Below are 23,229 nucleotides of genomic sequence, written 5' to 3'. Positions count from 1 at the left end.
CCACTGATGAACAGTGCACGTACAGGCATCTTCTCAACCGCCATATTGACACATGCACATAGTATACTGTATACATACGCTACATGGATACACACACACAGATATAGATATAGCTGGGAAGCATTGTGTAGTTTATTTTGCCTCATCTCTCGGGCAGTGTTGCCGTGTCTGCTTATTATAAGCAACTTTGGGTTTGTTGGAGCTGTGTGCAGCTCCCTATACGTGGCTGTGTGGGTCTGTGTGTGTGTGTGTGTGTGTGTCTGTCTGTGTGTCTGTGTGTATGTAGCCTGACTTCGGCGCGTAACTAGTGCCGCACCATTTACGCCACTCGCGCAATATATACATCAAAATGTGCGGCTCGGCCGGGAATGGTGTTCTATTACCTTTCGTTCCGATCCGCCTTACCATGCCGACGTAATCGGCAAAAAACAACGCTTAATTGTCCCCATTGACTTATAATGGGACAATGCAAGAAATCACTTTCAAGTATTTTTCTCTCGTAAACCATAGGAGCTACAGTTTCAAACCTCGGAGAGGAGATTCATAATGATTTTAAGAATGAATCGAAAAATAATTACATCACTCAGCCTCATGGTGGCGCTATAACGGCCCACTTTACGTTTTGCCCCGTAACTCTTGAACCGTAGATCGGAAAATTAAAATTCTTTTTTCCCTGGATTCCTTGGGTCAAGACGCATCTCCCCATATAGGCCACGCCCATTTGCGCCAGGATATGATCTACACACACACACACACACACACACACACACACACACACACACACACACACACACACAGCTCCACTTCACACGGGTGTGATTTTTTTTCTTTACAAGTTGCCTGTAAATATTGGTGGTTGCTAAATTGTAGTTGCTTATTTTGGCTTGTTTCATGATTTTGTTTAAACCAGTGGATCTCAAACAGTGGTGGTTCTCTCGCAAAATCTGGCAACCCTGCTCTGGAGTGACTTGTAGAAGCAGTTTCCCATGAAAGAGTTGCAGTGAATGCATACTGTGCGGAGACGCAATTAAAAAGTTTATCTAACATTTGTTTTCTTGTTTCCTAACCTCTAACCTCGAGGTTAAGAGGTCTAGCAGTAAATGGCTGAGAGAGAGAATCTCAGAAGTGAACTCGCGCCACGCCATTGAGCATGGCACTCAACCGCTCTGTTGAGTGCCTTACCCTGTGGTGTAGGTGTAGCGGAGGGCTTCCAGTGAGCCAACATGCACATTATCAGCACCATGACTCTGTTTGAACAGAATGGAACAGAGCCTTCATTAGTATCATTGGTAACACTGACTGTTTGACCAGAATGGAACAGAGCCTTCATTAGTATCATTGGTAACACTGACTCTGTTTGACCAGAATGGAACAGAGCCTTCATTAGTATCATTGGTAACTAGGGCTGTCACAATATGACATTTTACATGACTATTAATTGTCAGTCAAATAATTGCGATTAACAATTTAATTGTGTTTTTGTCGTTGATAATTACATTTCTGTTCGGCTTTGAAGTTGCACATGGCAGATATGACACTGACACATAACTACATCTACAAGCTCACAACACGTCACGATGAGACACGTTGTGAGCCTGTAGATCGTCTATTTCCGCTATTTCTGAAAATGTTTGTAAATGTTTGAACATTTTTCAACATTGACGATTATGACGATTAGGACAAAATATTTGCGATTATGTCAAATAATTGCGATTAGACGATTATGTAATAATTGTGACAGCCCTATTGGTAACACCTGTGAAGGAAGTAAGGAAGGGTCCCGAGTTCTTTCCAATCCATACTCAGACAAAGCCATTCTGTTAGCTCCTGCTGTGTTGTTTCTCACTACACCTGTGTGAGAGTGATGGCTCAGTCAGGGTGTGTCGTCTTCATGCGCTGATGCAACCTGTTATTTCAGCTTTGCTTTGCCTCACGGGGAACTGAGACCATTGTCATTGTCGTGATGATGTCACAGCGTTGGCTGGTTTTGCCCTCAGCTGCCCTGCATGAATCATGAAAATATGAGACACATTTATAAAGGCAAAACATTGGCACACCAGTTGCTTAAAATATATAGTTAATAAATATTAACCAATGATTAAAGGTCCTACACCATGCATTTAAAAATAATTTATATAACACTGTTTGTGTCCCAAAAACGTTTTTGAAAAGGTTTGAGGCTAAATTACCACTCCTGAATACAGAGCCCCTGTCATTTCTGCCTGGCTTTCAGAGCATTTTCAGCTACAGTACCACCTTGTCCTGAGTGGGAGGACTGCGCTATTGAGCCAGTTTTGGCCCCACACTCCTCCCCACCTCCTGCTCAGCAGGCCTGCCCACCCCTCCCCAACCCTCTCCCAGCTCCTCCTGCCTCCTTCTCAGGCCTGCCCACCCCTCCCCAACCCTCTCCCAGCTCCTCCTGCCTCCTTCTCAGGCCTTGTGACATCACAAATCTGACATTTCACAATCAGGACCGTTCTGAGACATGCTAACATAGATCTGCCCATAAACTGAGAAAGACACAATGGTCAGAAATAGGACTTTGTGAGGATAGAAGTTGCTGGTGGGACACCAAGAAAATACATAAAAATTGGAAAAATGAAAATTCATGGTGTAGTCCCTTTAAGCACCTAGGGCTGACCACTCATAGTTATTGCTTAGTCGACTCGTTTGATGTTGGGCACTTGGTGACTATTTGTTTTTGTTAATTGAGTTTTTGTGCTTTTTACAGAACAAATATAGTACAAAATATAAATATAAGGAATATATGTACATACACCTCTTTTGTTTGTTTATTCACAATAATATTCACAATCATCATAATATTAATATCAAATCATAGTTAGTGAACAAGACCCTGAAAAAGGGCTAGGGAGAAGCATAAAGCTTGTGGTCTATGTCAAGATGTCATACATCTATGATGTCAGTCATCTCCATATCTGGGAAAAGTTACATTTTCAATTAAAGCCAATGGAGAACATTAATTCACAAATAAATGTGTATAAATCAAACCATGTAACTTATCTCTTATCTCAAAATGCAAGGAATCGATTCCCGGTGAAGCCGGTCGATTTGACATAACTAGCCCTTACCCGTTCAAAGATATGAGCTCCAAAATGATGTGCAGTGTGTGGGTTATGGGGTTTAATGGCTACCCCCCCCAGCCCGCCCGCCCGCCCACCCGCCTGCGCACACACCCGCCTGCCTGCACACACACACACACACACACACACACACACACACACACACACACACACACACACACACACACACACACACACACACACAGAGAGAGCTGGTTAAACATGTTGCCTCATGCTAGATGCAGAATAGATTAGCCTCAAGCTAGATGCAGAATAGATAGTAGATACACCATAAAAATGCTAATATACAGCATACGATTTGTGAAAGTGACAAACGGGCTTCACAGTTATGTTAGGTGTGTTCATATGCTAATTGTGATGCGATTTCAGATCAATTGCTCCAGCCACTGAGGAGAAACGCTGTTTCAGACAGACAGACAGACATTCGGAAAATTATAGTATAGATGGCCCAAGTGCGTGCCACCAAAACTGTGGGAGGAGCAGCACGGCAAAATAAAGTTTATCTAGGAAGTGAAAGATGGAATAAAGTCGGACAAGTACAATTGTGTGGTTGCCCTGCAGGGGAAACCACACTAATCAACAACATAACTTACAGTAAACAGTAAACCTGACACCAGTAAAATGAGACATGATCAGCACCGAGGAGAGAACTTACTGTACCATGTTGTGTTGTGTGTCCACAGTCTCCACACGTACACAAAGCAGCAGTGAGGGCCCTGCGACATGGATAACGTTTAAACACAGACCCTCCTCTTCGTACAGTGGTTCGCACCCTGAGGGGTGGCGTGGGGGTAATTTCAAATGTGATTATTTTTGTGGGTCCCCATTTCAAATATGACTATTTTGGATGCTTATTTATCTAGCAAAATCTGGCAATAATGGCAGGGACGTCCGTGCCATCAGAACAGGGTGTTCTGGGTAGTCGACCTGAACACTCAACTGGTGAAAAAATAAGTATGATGGAATGCTTTAGTGATGAGAGGTGCGTTTGAAATGACCAGCGTTACAGTTACATGATACCTCTTTATTTGACCAGCTTCTTACATTGCTGGAATGATGCATTGAATAGGCTACACAAAAGCTTTCTCTAGACCAGTGGTATTCAAACCTTTTCATGTCAAGGTATGTATTTGCATTTTACTCCCCCAGAAGAGAAGATTTGTGTTAAATTGTTTTTCAAAATTATTCAAAAAATACTTTCAAGATTTTGTCAGTTTTGGCCGGCCTTGATGGTGTCATAATGGTTGCATGCTGAAAATAGTCGATCGATCTACAAGCTCACAACGCATCTTATTTTAGTCCAGTTGCTGTTGACAACATTATCAATATATTTAGTTTAGTTTTAGTCATCATAGCTTAGTTTTTATTTGTTTTTTTATTTAGGTTTCGTCAGTGAAAAAAGGGTATACGACATACATTTTTCGGCATAGTTTTAGTCAACAGAATTACGCGCGCACACACACACACACACACACACACACACACACACACACACACACACACACACACACACACACACATACTCTCTCGCCCACACAAGATGATTACCGCATATCACAAATAATTGAATTGCTATAAGGCCTGCTTGTTTACATCTCTTGATTTTTCCATTGAGTACATTTGATGGTCTTGTATGTAAATTATAATCTTTTTTTCCACTTGGTATCAGTTCAGTTGTTTGTTTTGTTGCACATGGTGCAATTAATAAACTTGGAGGTTGCTGGAAAAACACTGGCTTTGTACCATGAAACGTGCTTGAACTGTTGAGAACCTTTTTATTGTACAAAGTAAACACTGAATGGTGAATTTGTAATCCTTCATCATGACATGTCATCGGCGTCTTTGTGTTCAGATACAAAAGGGGTTTTAGCAGCAACCTACAGGACTTTAAGCCTTGGGTTGTTGATACGGGGAATGGTGTTAGACAGTGGTGGAAAAAAGTACTCACAACATGGCAATGAACCCTGCATCCCCATGGCAATGGCTGTCAGTTAAAAAAAACACTGTGGTCTGGTTGGGTGTAAGGGGGCAGCACAACCTCAAGGTGATGCTAACAGAACCTCCTAGTGTCTTCTTAAGGCTCATTTATACTCCAGTTTTAGGTTAGTAGCAACTCACCGTGGTGTAGTTTTCTAAAGGCAGAAAACTACAACATTACGTCACTCACTAGTGGTGAGCAGCAACTCTCCTCTCATCCTGACACGTCTCAGAATTTTTTTCTGACCGACAAAAGCTGAGTACTAGCTTCTCATCTAACCTTGGAGTATGAATGAGCCTTAAAGGGCTTTGCAGACGGGCGCGATTTTTCGCACGAAAAAAATGGACGATTTCTTTTTTTTTTTTTTTAAGAAACCAATGATTCTCTATGAGCTCATGCACACCTGCTCCGAATTTGCCATCCGGCAAGTGGTGCGTTTTTTTTTCCTTCTTTTTTTCTCAGATCGAACCCAGTTCGATTTGTGCGTCTTTTTGCATGCAAACTCATTGACTCCTTTTATGACTCCTTTTCGGATCCGCAGAGTGGATTCCGCACAGCATTGCACAGAGCAATCAGTGACAGATTGTATTCCAGTGTTTACTTACACACTCCAGCCCGCTGTTGACCCTTTCACACCTTGTCTAGCTTGTCAATCCGTGGACTAGTTGTAGATTGCAGTGTAAACAGCTTGTGTCAATACTGGTAGATAACCTCGGGTCGATTGTATAATCAATATGGACCAATATGGACATACAGTAAACATGACATATACCAAAATAGCTGTTTCATTGGTATTTGTGGTTTTTGTCATGGCATTGAGGCCCTTTGTTTTTTTTTATTTCAATGAGAAATAAATCTGAGAGTGCATACAGTCTTGTCAGTAGTGTCAAAGTATCACAAGTCAAGTGTTTAAATATTGACAAATAGTTTCATAATACACATTCCAGATCATATAATATAATGGTTAGCGGTATGTGGAATGATACAAAAGGTCCATGTCCCCTTTATGCCCATATATGGAGATCCCTGATATCAGTATATGCCCACTCGATCCTTAAGGCCTCTCCATACTTTGACAGAACCGAACTTTTCGGTTGAAAACTAAACTTTTTTTAATTTTTTATCTTTTCCGGAAAAAAAAGCGTCGGATGTTCATACTTCGCTCCTGTTCGGGGGGTTCGGGGAAAAGCGTACACCACGCTGCGTGTGGTGTAGGAGGCGGCGAGACGCATTGTGAGGAGAAAGAGAACAGGAGAGAAGAGAGAGAGAGAGAGAGAGAGAGACAACAGCAGCGACGGCGGAGATGGAAAAGTTGGAAGCGGTGGCACGTATTGTGGAGGTTATGGAGGAGGATAGGAAGACGAGGAGGCAGAGGAGGAGGAGGATTTTGCCCTGCTTTGTGCAGCTGAGGAGGAGGCGAGCACATCTAGCCGGCGGGGGTCCGAGCCACTGCAGCTGGATGAACAGCTTTGGGACAGTGTTGTGGCCACCAGCACCCGTCTTCTTGTGAACACACATGTGATCCAACCAACCAATCACGTTTGCCGTTTCACCAAACTAGATTTCGGCGAGTCACAACATCTCCTTGTGCAAATTTCAGAACTATTGTTCTGAGAAAAAGCATTCCAGAACTTTCGAGGAATTTAATTTTATAGTTGAAAAGGACCTTTTGACCGAAAACGGCGGTTTCGGTCAAAGTATGGACAGGCCTTTACCGTCTCCCTAGGTGTCTCCTAGTCCTTACCATAGAGTTATATATAATATAGAGACCAGACAGCCCCGCCCCCAGCTATTCATTTCAATGCAAGTTGCTCAGTGACGTTTTGAAGCACCCGGAAGAAGCTAATCCAGTTGCATTGTGGGGGAAATTGGCAAATAAAGGTTTGCCAATTTGACTTACGTCGAGACGTAATCTACGTCACGAACGTTGCTCGACGTCCATTAACCCATTGTAGACCCCAGAACCCGTTCTGGGGGCTTGGTCCTTACCCGCCCCTAAGGGATCCCTACCCGTCCTTACCGTCCATTCTCACGTCTACAGATTGCCTATTTAGAAACTGGATAAATAATGCAGCCTTATACGGTATATGCCTTGATATTATGATGGCACCCTTTGCCCCTCTCTGATGTCTCTCTCCATGCCTCTCCTCCTCTTTCTCCCTCTCATCTACCCTCCTTTTCCTCTCCTTCTCTCCTCCTCCTCCTCTTATCGGACAGACATCAGACGGACAGACATTTGGTCATTTAGTTATAGATAGTCTTGGCCAATTGGAATGGAATCTGAAAAATCTGACTGATAGATGTGGATCTTATGACTTCAGAGAGGATGTGAATGTGATTTGTGTGAGTTTTCGGACAACATTTGTAGGAGCCTCTTAACGGCAGTATTTCAATGTTTTGCATTCAATTAAATTTTCAATTCAAAGGAGCTTTATTGGCATGAGAAAACGTACGTTTACATTGCCAAAGGAAGTGTCAAAATATAATATAAACAGTTGAAAAAGGGGAAGGCATATACGGTTGGAGGGGGTACAGCTTTGTGTGAACAGAGCTATTTCACATTGCGTCGTTATATATATACATATATATGTTACAGACTATAAAGCTTTTTGAAACGAATAGCAGCAATCTTTTGCAGTCACTTTCGAACAAATAAGCATTTCTGTTTCTCAATACGATTTAAATAGTGTACAAATAAATCCTCAGGTTTAAAATTTGTTTAAAAGTAGCAGCTCTGTTTTATAATGTGCAGTAGGTCTAGATGTCACACAATGGTTTGTAGTCCTTAGAGTGGTTGTATTCCATTCTTTTATCGCAACAGTTCACAAATCTTGCAGCCGTCTTCGCACATTGTTGTATTTCACTTGGTATAAAAAAAAATCTCTCTCTCTCTCTCTCGGGCACGTGCACACAATAGACATCAAAGGGGCATGTAAAAAAAGTGCCCTCTCCAGACCATGGAATGTAGTTTTTACTATGGTTAAAGAAATGCAAATGCCCTCTTTCCATGCCATACCTATAGGCAGCAGTCAAGAGAATTGCCTTGTCCAAACTCTCCTGACCTTGAATGCAGCATCTTAAAGATTTTTTTTGGGGCTTGTTATGCCTTTATTTGATAGGACAGTACTGTAGATTGACAGGAAATGGGGAGAGGGATGGGGAATGACATGTGGCAATGGTTGTCTTGATCGGGAATCAAACCGGCAACACCAGCAGGCATCATAGCCTAGTATGTGGTATGCGCCTGGACCACTAGGCCAGCGGGCGCCCCGAATGCAGCATCTTGTGTTGAAAGAATTGCCCTCTCTGTGTAGAAATCCATGCCGTTACGCCACAACTCCACTATTGACTTGATAGTTCAGTGTGGTATCAAGGACTGAAAAATAGCCGACCTCCAAGCTCACAACGTGTCGCGCTGCGACGCGTTGTGAGCTTGGAGTAGGGGTGGGCGATATGGAAAAAATACAATATCACGATATTTTCCAAAGCTGTATCACGATACACGATTTTATCACGATTCTTTTTCACGTTGGTTTTGATGGTTATTTTTCAAGTTAGTTGACAAAAACTAGACTCTCTGGGTTCCTTTTGGGAGGTCTAAATTGAACTTTACAAGTATGTAACTCTGACAGTATACAAATGAAACCAAATGGACCCTTACGGGTCCATTTGGTTTCATTTGTATACTGTCAGAGTTAAGTTGAGACCTTGACATTTTAAAGTTTGAGAACTATTGATTTAGACCAAAATGCAGGTTTAAATTGAATTCTGCAATGAATCTCTGTATTAACGATTTATTTACAAGGCTCCCTCAATTGTATCACGATATATACGATATCTCTGAAAAGGCATATCGTGGAGACATTGTATCGTCTCCACGATAATTATCACCACATCGCTCACCCCTAGCTTGGAGGTCTGCAACTTTTAGAAATGTCAGCCCCTTCCTCTCTTAACATTCTCTGCACGTCCCTGCTCTCTCTCTCTCCCTCCCCAGTCTGCGGGCCGAGCATCGACATCGGCAACGACCTCTCGGAGTTCCGGCGTCTGGAGAACTGCACGGTGGTGGAGGGCTACCTGCAGATCCTGCTGATCGGCGACCGCAACGCCAACGCCAACCACGACGCCTTCCGCTCGCTCAGCTTCCCCAAGCTCACCGTCATCACCGACTACCTGCTGCTGTTCCGCGTCTCGGGCCTGGACTCGCTGAGCACGCTGTTCCCCAACCTGACGGTGATCCGCGGCCGCAACCTCTTCTACAACTACGCGCTGGTGATCTTCGAGATGACCAGCCTCAAGGTAGGGATGTTAACACTCATGTTGCTATGATTTTTTCTCTTCAATGTCTCGCGTTGCCATGGTTACCATAGACTTCCATGTAATTGTGCAAGTGTGTAAAAAGTGCACGCCCATGCCTAGATGATGCACCACGTGTGTAGATGCTGTTCACAGCTTTCAAACAAAAAAATCCGCTTGGAAATCCGTTCAGGCATTCATGATTTATCAGCCATTATGTTTTCTTCAGATGTAAACAAACATGGCTGCCATGTTTGAAAGAATGGGTTGGTATGGGGGTTAAGCATGCAATTTCGCGATCGCGATCATGCCTAATACATTTCTGGAGGTCCAAAAACGTTTTTTGAAAAAAATTTTTTTGAAAAAAAGATTTTTTTTTTTTTTCAAAAACGGCCCAAACTCGGGAAACTCGGGGTTGGCACAGCACTAGTACCAATACAAACTCGGGAAACTCAGGGTTGGCACCATATGTGTTAACAATGAATCTGAAGTTGATTATTTTATTTTATTTTATTTTATTTTATTTTATTAGCTTAATGTGCAACATTGTTTTCTCACTCAACAGTAAACAAACCAACACATTTTTAAGTGTATAGAGGGTATCTGCACATTTCTAAAGTGACAATTTAAGGACTTTTTAATACCTCTAAAATGACAAATGAAACATTGGTCAAATATTAGAGGCAGAGACTGTGAAAATAGCTGATCTACATGCTCACAACGCCTCGCATTGCGTAGATCCGCTATTTTCACAATAGAACCGTGTTATACAAAATGTAATGCCTCAACTCTTACAACTCCAAGTGCTTGTCAGGGTCCCCAGTTCAAATATGATTATTTTGGGAGTCGCGGCCTGAAAAAGGTTGAGAACCACTGAACTAATGGTCTATTTGCATCCCTACCTCAAGGACATCGGCCTGTACAGCCTGCGCAACGTGACGCGCGGCGCCATCCGCATCGAGAAGAACCCGGAGCTGTGCTACCTGGACTCGGTGGACTGGTCGCTGATCGCCGACGCAGAGTTCAACAACTTCATCGCGGGGAACAAGCAGTCGAAGGAGTGCGGCGACGTGTGCCCCGGCATCATGGAGAACAACCCGCAGTGCAAGAGGACCGTGTTCAACGACAACTACAGCTACCGCTGCTGGTCCTCCAGCCACTGTCAGAAAGGTAAGAGACCACGCCGTAAACCTTATAGCAGGTTATTATTAAAGGTTTCTGCTCTCTGTGTGCGCAAGCAGGGAATGTGTGTTGGTCAACATCTCTGAGAGACATGAAACTGTCTTTGATGCATGAATTGATCAGAACGAGTTTGACACTCATGTCAAAGTGGCTGATGGCTAAAATATTTATAGCCTATATGTACTGTATATACAGTATATATTCATAATTAGTCTAAAAGTTACACTGTTGACCTTTAACATATAGCACAATTGAAACATATTAAACATTACCACTTTGCACAACATTTGACATAGAATGACGAAGTATAGAGCATTAGTTTACAAAGAATAGACAGAGTTAAACCAGTCATCTGGCCCCCTGAAGTGAGTGTGGAAACATAGCGGCCCTCTCCATCACGGGGCGGCTGTAGCTCAGGAGGTAGAGCAGGTTGGCCAATGATCCGTGGGTCGGTGGTCTACAGTACATGTCGAAGTGAACTCGGGCAAGACACTGAACCCCTCGTTGTTCCCGATGAGCAGGTTGGTTGGTTTCCTCTGCCATCAGTGTATGAATGTGTGTGTGAATGTAATGCACATTGTAAAGCGCCTTGGATAAAGGTGCTATATAAAAATGCACCATTTACCATTTATCATCCAAGTTGCCTGTCGCTCTTACTGTACATGACCTCGGTTGCTGCAGACGGTCTGATAAACGGTCTGAGGAGGAGACACCAGAGCTTATCTGTCCGCCAAAGGAACCAAAACAGCGTAGCGCATGTTGACCTTCTACGCTTCACAACAGCTACTGCTGCCGTCCTCGCTTTTTTCCCCTTTTTCTTTTAAGATACGTTTTTGGGCTTTAATGCCTTTATTGATAGGACAGTAGACTGACAGGAAATGGGGAGAGAGATGGGGAGTGATGAATCGAGCCAGCAACACACTGTCAGGCTACACTGAGCCTATGTGGTATGCGAAAAAAAAAAAAATTGGGGGAGGAAGGGGGCTAGTGAATTATGGTGTGTGTGTGATATGAAATGTGAGCTTACCATGATCACACACACAGCAAGGCCGATCTCTATTCGCGTCCCCGTCCCCGCACATACATAGGGGACGCAGGTTAGCATTTCACCAGGTTAACTTTCAACAGCGTCTGCAGGTTAGCCACTCGCGTCTCCGGGACTGGGAAGCCAAAAGAGATTGCCCCCCCTGATCACAGTAATCCTTCATATTCCATCATAATCAAGGGCTTTTGGAGAGAAATTAGTTTAGAGCACTGCAGAAGGGAGGGGTGTGCGTGCGTGCTTGCGTCTGACCAGCTGATGCCCGTTGACGCTCGTTAATGCATCAAGGAAGGCAATCATGTTTTTGGGTCATATGTCTGCCTGCCTGTCTGTCTGGCTGTCTGCCTATCTCTGTTAGAGTTGTCTGGAAAATGTTTAAAAATCGTGTAAATTTGTATTATGAACCTAATATTGTGATTGGAATCGTATTGTGAATTGCGTGAAGCGTTACATATGCATGTGTTCATGTTGATGTTGATGTTCTTGCCTTCATTACTTTAGGAGACTTCATTTCATTTCTCTGTGGAAGATACATGCTTTCTTTCTTCCGTCCTTCCTAGTCTTGTTTTTTTGTTCATTCTTTCTTAATATGGTGTTCTGTGTGTGTGTGTGTGTGTGTGTGTGTGTGTGTGTGTGTGTGTGTGTGTGTGTGTGTGTGTGTGTGTGTGTGTGTGTGTGTGTGTGTGTGTGTGTGTGTGTGTGTGTGTGTGTGTGTGTGTGTGTGTGTGTGTGTGTGTGTGTGTGTGTGTGCGCAAGGCCAGTCCAGCTGGAGTCAGGCACAAGAAAGAAAACACTAAAACGATCACACCAGCACCAAGGACACACACGCACGCACACACACACCAGCCTTGAAAAAAAGCCCATGTGCTATTTTCTGCAAACAACGTACTGACCAGACTGACTGGAGGATGCTGGGAGATGGAGTATTTAATGCACCGTTGTCTGTGTGTGTGTGTGTGTGTGTGTGTGTGTGTGTGTGTGTGTGTGTGTGTGTGTGTGTGGGGGGGGGGGGGGGGGGTAGTCATATGTATGTTTACATAGAGACAGACGTACGCAGTGAGAAACAGAGATGGAGAGAGAAGACACACTGCAGCAGGAAGGAAGGATGGTTTAGACGAGTGTGCGGATGTCTCTCTAACTGGCCATATAATTACACAGGAATCTCAGCTCTGCGTGCGTGCGTGCGTGCGTGCGTGCGTGTGTGTGTCAGGGGACCTTTGTGTGTGTGTGTGTGTGTGTGTGTGTGTGTGTGTGTGTGTGTGTGTGTGTGTGTGTTGTTGTAGTTACAGTAACAGAGTTTCAGGTATGTGTCTGAACTGGTAGAGGAATCATCGTACCCCAGAGGGCAGGATGTAGAAGAAGGTTGTCTGTCTGTCTGTGTCTGTTTGTCTGGCTGTCTGCCTATCTCTGTTAAGTCCAAGGTGAAGGTGAAGAGCTATCACCTCACCGCGGCGTAGTTTTCTAGCTATCACCTAAACATGTGATGGCTTATCACAGCTCAGTCTGTCGGGTGGAAACCTCATATATGTCCAAAACCACACTGTGGGGGGGATGATGGCTCTTCACCTTGGACTATGATAGAGGTTTAGAGTTTTCAACAGGCCTGAAAATGAGCCTATAGAACAGTGAAGTCATGACGTGACTCGCTCATCCCCCGGTTCCACAGAAGTAATTCTCTCTGGAGAATAACATTGGGTCATCTTAAATCGTCTCATATAAGCATTGTGGTCCAAAAATAAACAAACGGCCTTTGCGATATTGTTGGCGAGGTGGCTCTGTATGGTTTATGAAAGTCAGTCACTCATAAGTGAAGCCTGTTTCTAGCGAAAATGTAACTAATTCGGTGACAGTAACATTTGCGTTTTTTCACCATCAGTTGATTCTTCATATCCATATGAGTCAACCCGCTGAGATAATTTGTTTATAATTGGAACACAGTTCTTATATGACGCGGTATGAAAAAGGTCTATGGGAATTCAGAATGGGGGAAGAAAACCGCGAACCAGGTAGGATGTGTAAATTACGTCACACTTCACTACTCTATTAGCATGCGTTTTAGGCACTACCCGGACCGAAAATGTCTGGGAGGATCGAGTTTGGGAAGAATTTGAGAACTCAGAGTTCTCAACAGAGTATAAACAAGAAGAATATATATATATATATATACCCTACCAGCCCGAAAATGTAGCGTCTGGGTCGGATTCACTCTGTGTGTGTCTGTCTGTCTGGCTGGCTGGCTGCCTATCTCTGTCTGTCTGTCTGTCTGTCTGTCTGCTTATATCTCCGTCTGCTTGTCTGTCTAGCTGGCTGCCTGCCTATATCTCTGTGTGTGTGTGTGTGTGTGTGTGTGTGTGTGTGTGTGTGTGTGTGTGTGTGTGTGTGTGTGTGCGTGTGCGTGTGCGTGTGTGTGTGTGTCTTTTTGTCCAGGCTCAATGCACCTGCATGTGTGTTTGTCTCTCTCTGTCTTGTCGGTTTATTGAACAAAAACAAAAAAAAGATGTTGACATCTTGAGGCTTGGAGGGAAGAGAAATAGGGATGGTACCTGGTACGATATGAAAATTTCATGTCACGATTATTGTGACCAAAGAAATAGCGATTTACGATATCACCATAATCAAAATATCCCCAACATCCATTATCCTGGGGTGGGACATTTGCCAAAACGTTTTTGGGCAAAGAGATTTGGTAGAGCATGAAAGAAAGACTGCATCAAGTATGTTATTCATTTCCAGGTCCGTTTTACAAATTACAGAGGGTTTAAATGGTACCAGATATGCAGCTCGGTAAATAAAAGGTGAATTGATTGCATGACGGAGGATCATTTAAATTTAAATTTAAATCTTCATGATACGATTATTGTGTCTTTTATCACGATACACGATAATATCGATTATCGCCACATCCCTAAAGAGAAATGAGGAGGAGAAAGCAGGGGGTTGAGAGAGATGTGGTGGGGAAAGTACTCGCAGAAGAGAAATGAGTAGGAGGCATGGTGGGGTGAGAGAGAGAGAGAGAGAGAGAGAGGTGTTGTGACCCAACAGGAATGAAGCATGTGTCAGATAGACACATCATCCAGCCTCAGGCCATAACAAGATGGACAGGAAAACAGCAAAGAGACAGAAGGATAGATGGAGATCATAGATTGTTACAAAAAAAATAATAATATACAGTGTGTGTGTATGTATGTATATATATATACTAGGCCTGGGGCGGTATGGACATTTTGTTACCGCGATTACCGTCTTCCCATTTACCGTCGGTACTGCGGTAATTACCGCACCCCCGTATCTATTAATTAAGGTTCGGCGATAAGCCAAAATATTGCAATCATCTTCCCAAAAGTCGCCTCTCCACAGCATAGAGTATAGCTCCACAGCCTGACTGCCCGAGTTATACTTCTCCGTACAGCACAGCGGGTATGGCTTTCAAAGGAGCAGATCTACAAGCTCACAACACATCGCATCCGCGACGCGTTCTGAGCTTTTAGATCTGCACTGTCGGGTTACCATAGTAACGTAGGCTAGCTACTTGGGCTTTTCAGACACAAACAGCTGTGTGAACAAACCAGAGGAGGACGGGTAGTCAGATCGTGTACAGTGATTCTGTAAACTCACGTTACGTCTCAACTCTCAAATCGCAGTGATTGAGTGCGGCTATATACAGGTTTTAGTTACAAGACTTGACAGAAAAGGTTATAAAATCGCCGACGCGCCGGACGGGCACAACGTGCGACGCGGTGTAAAAAGTAAAATAGTTTAATTTTCGGTTTTAGTCCACGCGGCCCGCGCTCCGCCAGTAATCCGTATGAATAAAAAAATATATGCCACAACACAAGATATGTATTAACATCCTTGTGTCGAGTGGATTACAGAGAAAGTTTGCTGCTCCGTCATAAGAGTTGTGCTCCGTACTCTCCTGCCCTGCATGTGCACTGTGTGCAGGGTCTGTGACTGAGTGACGTATGTGGCTTCCAACGTGTGGTACACGGCCCAGAGCAGAGCGGCATGGAGCGCATGCGGTCCTCGCTTCTCCCCCGTTTTAAAACTCGCTTGTTTTCCAATAAAAAATAGACTTTTTTTTTTTGTCTTTTTACCGCGGTAAGCACACTGACACCGCGGTAGACCTCGGTATACCGCGGTACGGCGGTTACCGCCTCCAACCCTAATATATACTGTATATATATATATATATATATATATATATATACAGCGAGCGGCTGTTAATTGGCGCCTCTTCACATTGATGTCCGATAACTTTATCGGACATCAATGTGAAGGCATAATTATCGCTGTGATATTTTATGGCTATCGTCATCGTTATCGCTGCCGGTGGAAAAGGGCCTTAAGTCCGGTTTGAAAAAACCCTTAAAGACCTAAGTCCATACTGAAAATTACCAACTGTTTTACTGGAAAACGTATTACCAAACCTATTTGATTGCTTACACCTTTGGCTTTTCATTTCAACAATTACTTTACTACATACTGTATACTGTAATACAAAAAAATGTGATCCCGGCCTGGGGGGGGTAATACACTTTAATGTGTACCCGTCCATAATGGGTTAAAAAAGACAATGACATGGTTAAAAAAGACAATTACAATGGCATGAGGTGAGCGAGATGGTGTTGTGACCTAACAGGAACCAAGCATAGTGAACGTAGCCAGTCAGACAGAGAGCTTCTCAATTACCTTCTCATCTTGTTATTCAGCCTCAGGCCATAACAAGATGGACAGGAAAACAGAAAGGAGACGAGAGAGAGGAAAATATGTGTAAACTCACCTAACCTGTGCTCATGATACTATGGTGGGATGGCTCGATCACCCTACATTTCAAAAGCGGGCGACGAGCGGCCGTATTTTCCGGAAGTGTGTTATTTGTCCTTGGGACCCGGCAACTACTGGCGATGGCAGGCGATGAGGCGATAGTGGAAAACATCGCCCAAACACATGACACTTTTGAGTCGCCGGCTGTTGTCCGCTGTTAAAACGTAATGTCAGGGTAGAGGACAGAGCAACTTGCAATGAGTCTGGTTTTCAACATACTGATAGACAGGGTGCCATGATTCTTGTTTTTTTTTTCTTCCATAAAAGTGTACAGAAAATGTTAAAGTTATGTTTTTATGTGGCCACACCCACCAATTCATTGAGTAGACCTTAGCACCACCCATTTGAAATTAGCCACGCCCACAGCTGTTGTCGCATGATAATAAGGGGAGGGGATGATTTTAGTGTGCCACTAAAGCGGTGTATTTCGATTGGGCCTTTTGACTCAAGAGGCTTTCAGCTTTCTCCTGAAGTCCAAGAAAACCCAAAATACACAGGTCTCTCTCTTTGACATTGATGTTGTCTGAACTGTCTGTGAAAGTTCTATGTCTTTGTAAATCTGTGGACCCCCTTGAAAAAGAGATGATACATATCAAGGGGTTATTCCTAATACAATATAATTTCAATTCATCAAACAAACAAATAAATACAAATCAAATGGACAGGAATGGAGAGACTTATGGCAGATTGGTAGATAGATGAAAAGAGAGAGAGGGGTCCCTGCTTCATCTCTCTGCTAAGAGCTCTCTGCTTCATCTCTCTCAGTTAAGGGGTCCCTGCTTCATCTCTCTCAGCTAAGGGGTCCCTGCTTCATATCTCTCTCAGTTAAGGGCTCCCTGCTAGGGCACCCTGCTTCATCTCTCTCAGCTAAGGGCACCCTGCTTCATCTCTCTCAGCTAAGGGCACCCTGCTTCATCTCTCTCAGCTAAGGGGTCCCTGCTTCATCTCTCTCAGCTAAGGGGTCCCTGCTTCATCTTTCTCTCATCTAAAGGTCTTTGCACACTGCTGCGTTTTTCGGGCCGAATATCGGAGTGAATTTCGGAGTGCGTGAATAAAAAAAATCAACCTCACGTTATGTCAATCACGTTTGCACACTGCCGCCGGTTTCGTATTTATTTTCGGACCAGGGTTGATTTTATCCGATTTTCGCAGTGTCGCCGCGGAGTGCCTTGCTCTCTCTCTCTCTTTCCTCTCTCTCTCCCTGGCCTCTGGATTTCGGATTTCCAAAACGCAACGAAAACACGCAGTGCAGTGTGCAACCAGCTTTAGGCCTGAAAAACATCGAGGACCCCTGACTGACTTTAGACAACTGGCTACTGCTCTCATAACCGGTCTCCGCTGTCGGTGTGTAACGCAGCCGTGGGTCGTTATGCAATCGCTAAGAGCCTTAACGAGAAGGCCACGCCTCCTCTGACACAAGGAAGTGAGCGAGAGAGAGAGAGAGAGAGGTGTGGGGAGGGGTCAGACGGGGTGAGAGAGGTAGGGGAATAAAGGGCCAGGGGGGGAGAGAGAGAGAGGAGAGCAGTGAAAGGGAGCGTGGTGGGTCGTCCCAGGTCGTGGTTAAGGTGCTAAGTAGGTGAGCGCAGCTTGAGGCGTCGGCGGGTTGAAGGAGGAAATAAAGTAGGCTAATGGGGGTATTAGTGTGAAGGTGATTACAACACGTTTGTTTGTTTGTCTGTCTGTCCCGTGGCGGGTGGGTGGGGGGTGATTATGGTGGTGCTGGTAGAATCATCACGCACACAGTCAACAGTCTACCAGCAGTTTTCATTTCCTAGAGCAGTGGTTCTCAACCCTTTCGGTAACATGTCATTAGGTCGAACACCCTTTGGATCGACCACCAAACTCTAACCCAAACCCTAATCCTAACCTCAGTAAAACTATGCCTAACTCTAACCCTAAACCTAACCTCAGTAACCGTGACGTGGGTGATTATCTAACCTGCCGACGGTCGCGGGTGATTATCTAACCTGCCGACGCTGTTCGACCCAACGGGAGTTCGACCTATGGGGCAATCCCCACCCTTTCAGGCCGCGACCCCCAAAATAATCATATTTTAACTACATATTGTATATTGTGTTGCAGATTAAACCTTTTCATAGATTTCATAGACTTGTTAGACAGCACTATCATCAGTGTTGTGTTGGATTCATGTTAAAGGAGTAGTTCACTCCCAAAATGACTTTTTTCTATTGATTGCTCACGCCATGGAGACTGGAGTTCAATAATATTTTTTTGTATTTGTATCATTCCTAAGACAACATTTTGATTATAGTAAATTTACCCCCATTGATTCCGGAATGTGCATTTGGGTCCCCATCCGGAAACAATGGCGGTATATTTAGTCTAACACAATTTTTTTCTTAAGAATGCGACAAATACAAAAGAATATTACCGAACTCAAGTCTCCATGGCATGAGCAATCAATAGAAAAAAAAGTCTACTCCTGCTACTCCTTTAATGTGTATTTTCTGACATTTAACCACTTAAACCCCTCAATAAAACCTGACCTAGTAAACCTGACCCTTCACTCTGTACTTGGTCTGCTCTTTTTCCCTCTACTACACCAAACGCCTCTTTGCCGGATATAGCCGATCTACAAGCTCACAACAACACCCACTGATGTTCCCCTCAGAGTAGGGATAAGTGCTCAAAGTAAAACATATGATCTCATTAGGCGGACCCCCCTGGGGGTCACAAACCCCCCCGTTGAGCCCGTCTGTTAGCCTCTTCCTCTATCCCAGTTCCACACCACACTTTATTTACAAATATATTATGTAGTGCAGTCACACTGGAAACACTGGTGTAATGACCCATGTCTTCTCCTTTTCCTCTCCTTTCGTTAACTGTTTTATCTGTATGTGAATACGGTATCTTGCATTCTTACTTAACAATCAAATTAGTATAACATATTAGGTAAAAGCATTGGGATGTCTGTCTGTCTGTCACTCAGTCTGAGGCTCTGAGCTTTCCAGAGTAAAGCAGATTTAATGCTCTCATTAGAGATTAATGTGGTTGAGTGTTTAGCGTACACATTTAAGTCTGTGTGTGCGCGCACACACGTGCGTGCGTGTGCGTTTATCCACGCGTTGACACTTACTGTACAGTGCAGTCCATAAGTATTCAGACATTGACTCGTTTTGTTTGTGTTATTGTCAGGGGAGTAGCCAATGAGAGAGAGAGCGAGAGAGAGAGAGAGAGAGAGGGAGACAGGGGAGTAGCCAATGGGAGAGGGAGAGACCAAGGAAGAGAGACCGGGGGAATAGCCAATGAGAGAGGAACTAGGGGAGTAACCAATGAGAGAGAGACACCAGAGAAGCGTGTGGTCAGATGGTGTTGAGTGAGGTTGTGTGCGTTAGTTGTTGGTCTCTCTGTGACCTTGGGGGGAGAGGTTGAGTGGAACAGACACCTTCATGGCTCCTCCTGTTCTGTGTGTGTGTGTGTGTGTGTGTGTGTGTGTGTGTGTGTGTGTGTGTGTGTGTGTGTGTGTGTGTGTGTGTGTGTGTGTGTGTGTGTGTGTGTGTGTGTGTGTGTGTGTGTGTGTGTGTGTGTGTGTGTGTGTCTAGTTTTATAGGCCATGTGCAGCACCTCTAGCTTAAAGCCTCTCTCTCTCCCTCTCTCTGTCTTACTCTCTCTCCCACACATCCCAGAACACTGTGTGCTCTCTGACTTAATTGATCTCTTTAAAAGGAATTCAGCAACTCACTCACTCACTTAGTCAGCTGGTCGCACACACACACACACACACACACACACACACACACACACACACACACACACACATACATACCAATACACAGACTTACACAGACAGACATACAAAAGGGCAGGACATGTGCATACATGTACATGGGGACACATAAAACCCATAGACATGTGCATGCATTGTGTGTGTGCTTGCGTGTACGCACGCACGCACGCACACACACACACACACACAGACACACACACACACACACACACACACACACAGAGCTCTGAGCTTATATAAAACCACAATACAGCGTGTTGTCAGCTCCTGCAGACTGGAACCAGTACGACCGTTCTCTAGGATTCTCCTGACTCCTCTGTCTTTGTTTAGAGCCGGGAGTCACGTAGCTGCTCAGGTGACATGCGTGTGTGTGTGTGTGTAGTGTGTGGTTAAGGTGGTGGTTTGGGGAAATTTGAATCTTCTTTTTGTATGAAAGACAGGTGACCTGAAAGATGAGGTTTTGGGAGGAAGGGTGGGGCAGATTTTAGACTGATAGTGTTTTCCCATGGAGCGGCCAGACAGCGTGCTCTGCTCTGTGTCTGCGTGCTCTGTTTGGAATACATCTTCTGCAGTGCTGGGAAAGGTACTCGCATCTTGTAACAAAAGTAAAAGCGAGTAAAAGAAATAGGTATAGGCATCAAAATAGACTTAAAGTACCAAAAGGTAAAAGTACGCGTCCTGTTTCGCAAGTTATCATTATGTCTAAAATTCCTGTAAATCTTTAGAAAATGGCAGATCTACAATACAAGCTCACAACGGGCGAGCTTGTAGACACGGTGTGAGCTTGTTGATCGGTTAATGTATGTTTTGTAATAATAATCCAAATCTACAAAGTAACTAGTAACGAAGGTTTTCAAATAATTGTATTGCAGGGAAAGTACAATATTTGCCTCCGAGATGGGGAGTAGAAGTAAAAGTATAGAAAATCGGAAATACTCAGGACTGTACAGTAACAGTTTACGGCTGCTTTACCACCTGATCACCACTAGCTGTTTCCCAAACAGTGAGCCAGGACCAATTTGTGGGTCACAGATCCATTTCCGTGGGCCACGAGTGAATATCCCTTTATTTTTTTCTTTAAAACATTTTGTCATCAATTAGTTTTTCTAAAGATTGCCACAAAAGTTAACACATTTTCATGAGTTGAAAACAAATTCAAAAATCTTTCTAGAAGAATTTTGTGAAATAATATAAAAAAAAGAAGTAGTAGTGAAAATAGCAGATCTGCAAGCTCGCAACCCGGCGCGAAGCGACACATGCTTTTTTCACTAGTTTTTGTCCCTGGCAAACTTATGATTTCTTTTTTTTGGGGTCTTGACACATCTCTGTGCCGTGTCATGTCATGAGGGCAGATCATTTGAGATCATTTGACTATACAAGCAACCAAGTGGTTTCGCTGGTAATAAGCCTTTACCTTATCAGATACAGTCTATCTGATAAAGTATATCAGGATGTGCTTTACGCAGATGAGCGATTCGACATGTACTGTATGTGCTGGGTCAGGCAGATAAATGTCATGCTGTATGCCAGGGGTCTTCAACAGGGGGTCCGGGACCCCCAGGGGGTCCTCAGAGTTACTACAGGGGGTCATCCAAATCTTTGAGTGATGAGTGATTTTTTCTCTAATTTCTTTATATTATATTAACCACTTGAACCCTAGTGTCCATATTCTGAGAACTTTAGCCAAAAATAGCAGATCTACAAGCTCGCAACGCGAGAGGCGTTGTGAGCTTGTAGATAAGCTATGTTCAACAAAGAGCTTTGGTATAGAGGGGAAAAAGAGCAGACTAAGTACAGTGTGAAAATTCAAGTTTTTTTTAAGTATTGACGGTTCAAGTGGTTAAATATCTGAAAACACAAATTTACATGAATCCAAAATACACTGATTATTGTGCCGTCAAATTACAAAGCTATATGGAAACTGGTAGTGGGGGTCCCTGCTTCATCTCTCTCTCAACTAAGGGGTCCCTGGCCTGAAAACGTTGAAGACCCCTGCTGTATGCAGTACACAGTACAGTACAGTACAATACTGCACACTTTCATACTGGACTCCGGGGCCAGAATCTAGCTCACTAAACAAGGACTTCCGCCACTATCTTCTACACTTCACACTATAATTATTGGGAACAGGAAGACAGTGTTGGTACAACATGCCTTCAATAGGGTTATCTTGATCAGGTCGATCAAGTTAACCCATTCTGTGTAACCACTTTAAAGGCCCATTCCCACTGGGCCAGATAAACAGATAAAAAATATCTGTCTCCATTCAAGTTGATGGTAAGATACAGATAAAAAAATATCTGTCACAGATATGTTTTTATGGAAATGGGCCTTAACCCTTATTTTTTGCGTAGGCTTTTCAGAAATATCACATATACAAGCTCATGAGCTTGTAGATCCGTGGCCAAATACATATCATTTTGGAGGTCCTTGACATTAAAAAGTTTGAGCACCAATGATATAGCAAGGTACGTTTTTTAAGAAAACTGTTAGGATTTAGAAAACATTAGAAGAAACATTAGAACATCAAAACTAGCAGGTGTACAAGTGTAGGCTCACGGATTGATTGGTCATGCCTGAAGACGGGACACAGAGTGATGACGTAAAGAGTGCACGCATAGACTTAAAAAGGTAGACGCCCTCTTGTGTGTTATTTCATAGAAAGGAGGGAGAGGTGAATGGGTACAACACATTGTATCTCATTGATTACATGGAAATGGGGACATTTCTTTTAGTAAGGGCTCAGGGATTAGTTGGTCATGCCTGAAGACAGGATAGAGTGATGACCCAAAGCAGGGGATTTCAAACTTTTGACTCAGGGGCACCCCTGTAAACAACCTTTTCATTCACGGCACCCCTGAATTACACTGTACATTTTTAGAATCTTGTATGATATTGGAAGAATATCCGTTTCCATCAGAACTGACTGAAAATCCCTTCATACTCAACGTTTAACCACTTGAACCCCAGCATCCCTATTCTGGGGGAAGGTTCGCCAAAAATAGCCGATCTACAAGCTCACTGCGAGCTTGTAGATGTGCTATTTTTGGTGAAG

At 43.7% G+C, this 23,229-nt stretch overlaps 1 protein-coding gene across 1 annotated transcript in view; it reads left to right on the top strand.

Moving 5' to 3' along the window:
• LOC308288866 (insulin-like growth factor 1 receptor) overlaps positions 1–23,229 on the top strand; it is a gene marked incomplete at both ends in the record, with an annotated part of 95,763 nt that overhangs the window by 13,683 nt on the left and 58,851 nt on the right. Inside the window, 2 exons of the mRNA XM_080730341.1 lie at positions 9,080–9,381; positions 10,287–10,548. Of these exons, the coding sequence (XP_080586467.1) occupies positions 9,080–9,381; positions 10,287–10,548 (564 nt within the window). The remainder of the gene's footprint in view (positions 1–9,079; positions 9,382–10,286; positions 10,549–23,229) is intronic.

The sequence above is a fragment of the Nannobrachium achirus genome (genome assembly GCF_963921795.1).
Source record: "Nannobrachium achirus genome assembly, chromosome: 7".
Taxonomy (NCBI): Eukaryota; Metazoa; Chordata; class Actinopteri; order Myctophiformes; family Myctophidae; genus Nannobrachium; species Nannobrachium achirus.
Note: the sequence above shows the minus strand (reverse complement) of the source record. Positions and strands in the feature narration are given on the sequence as shown.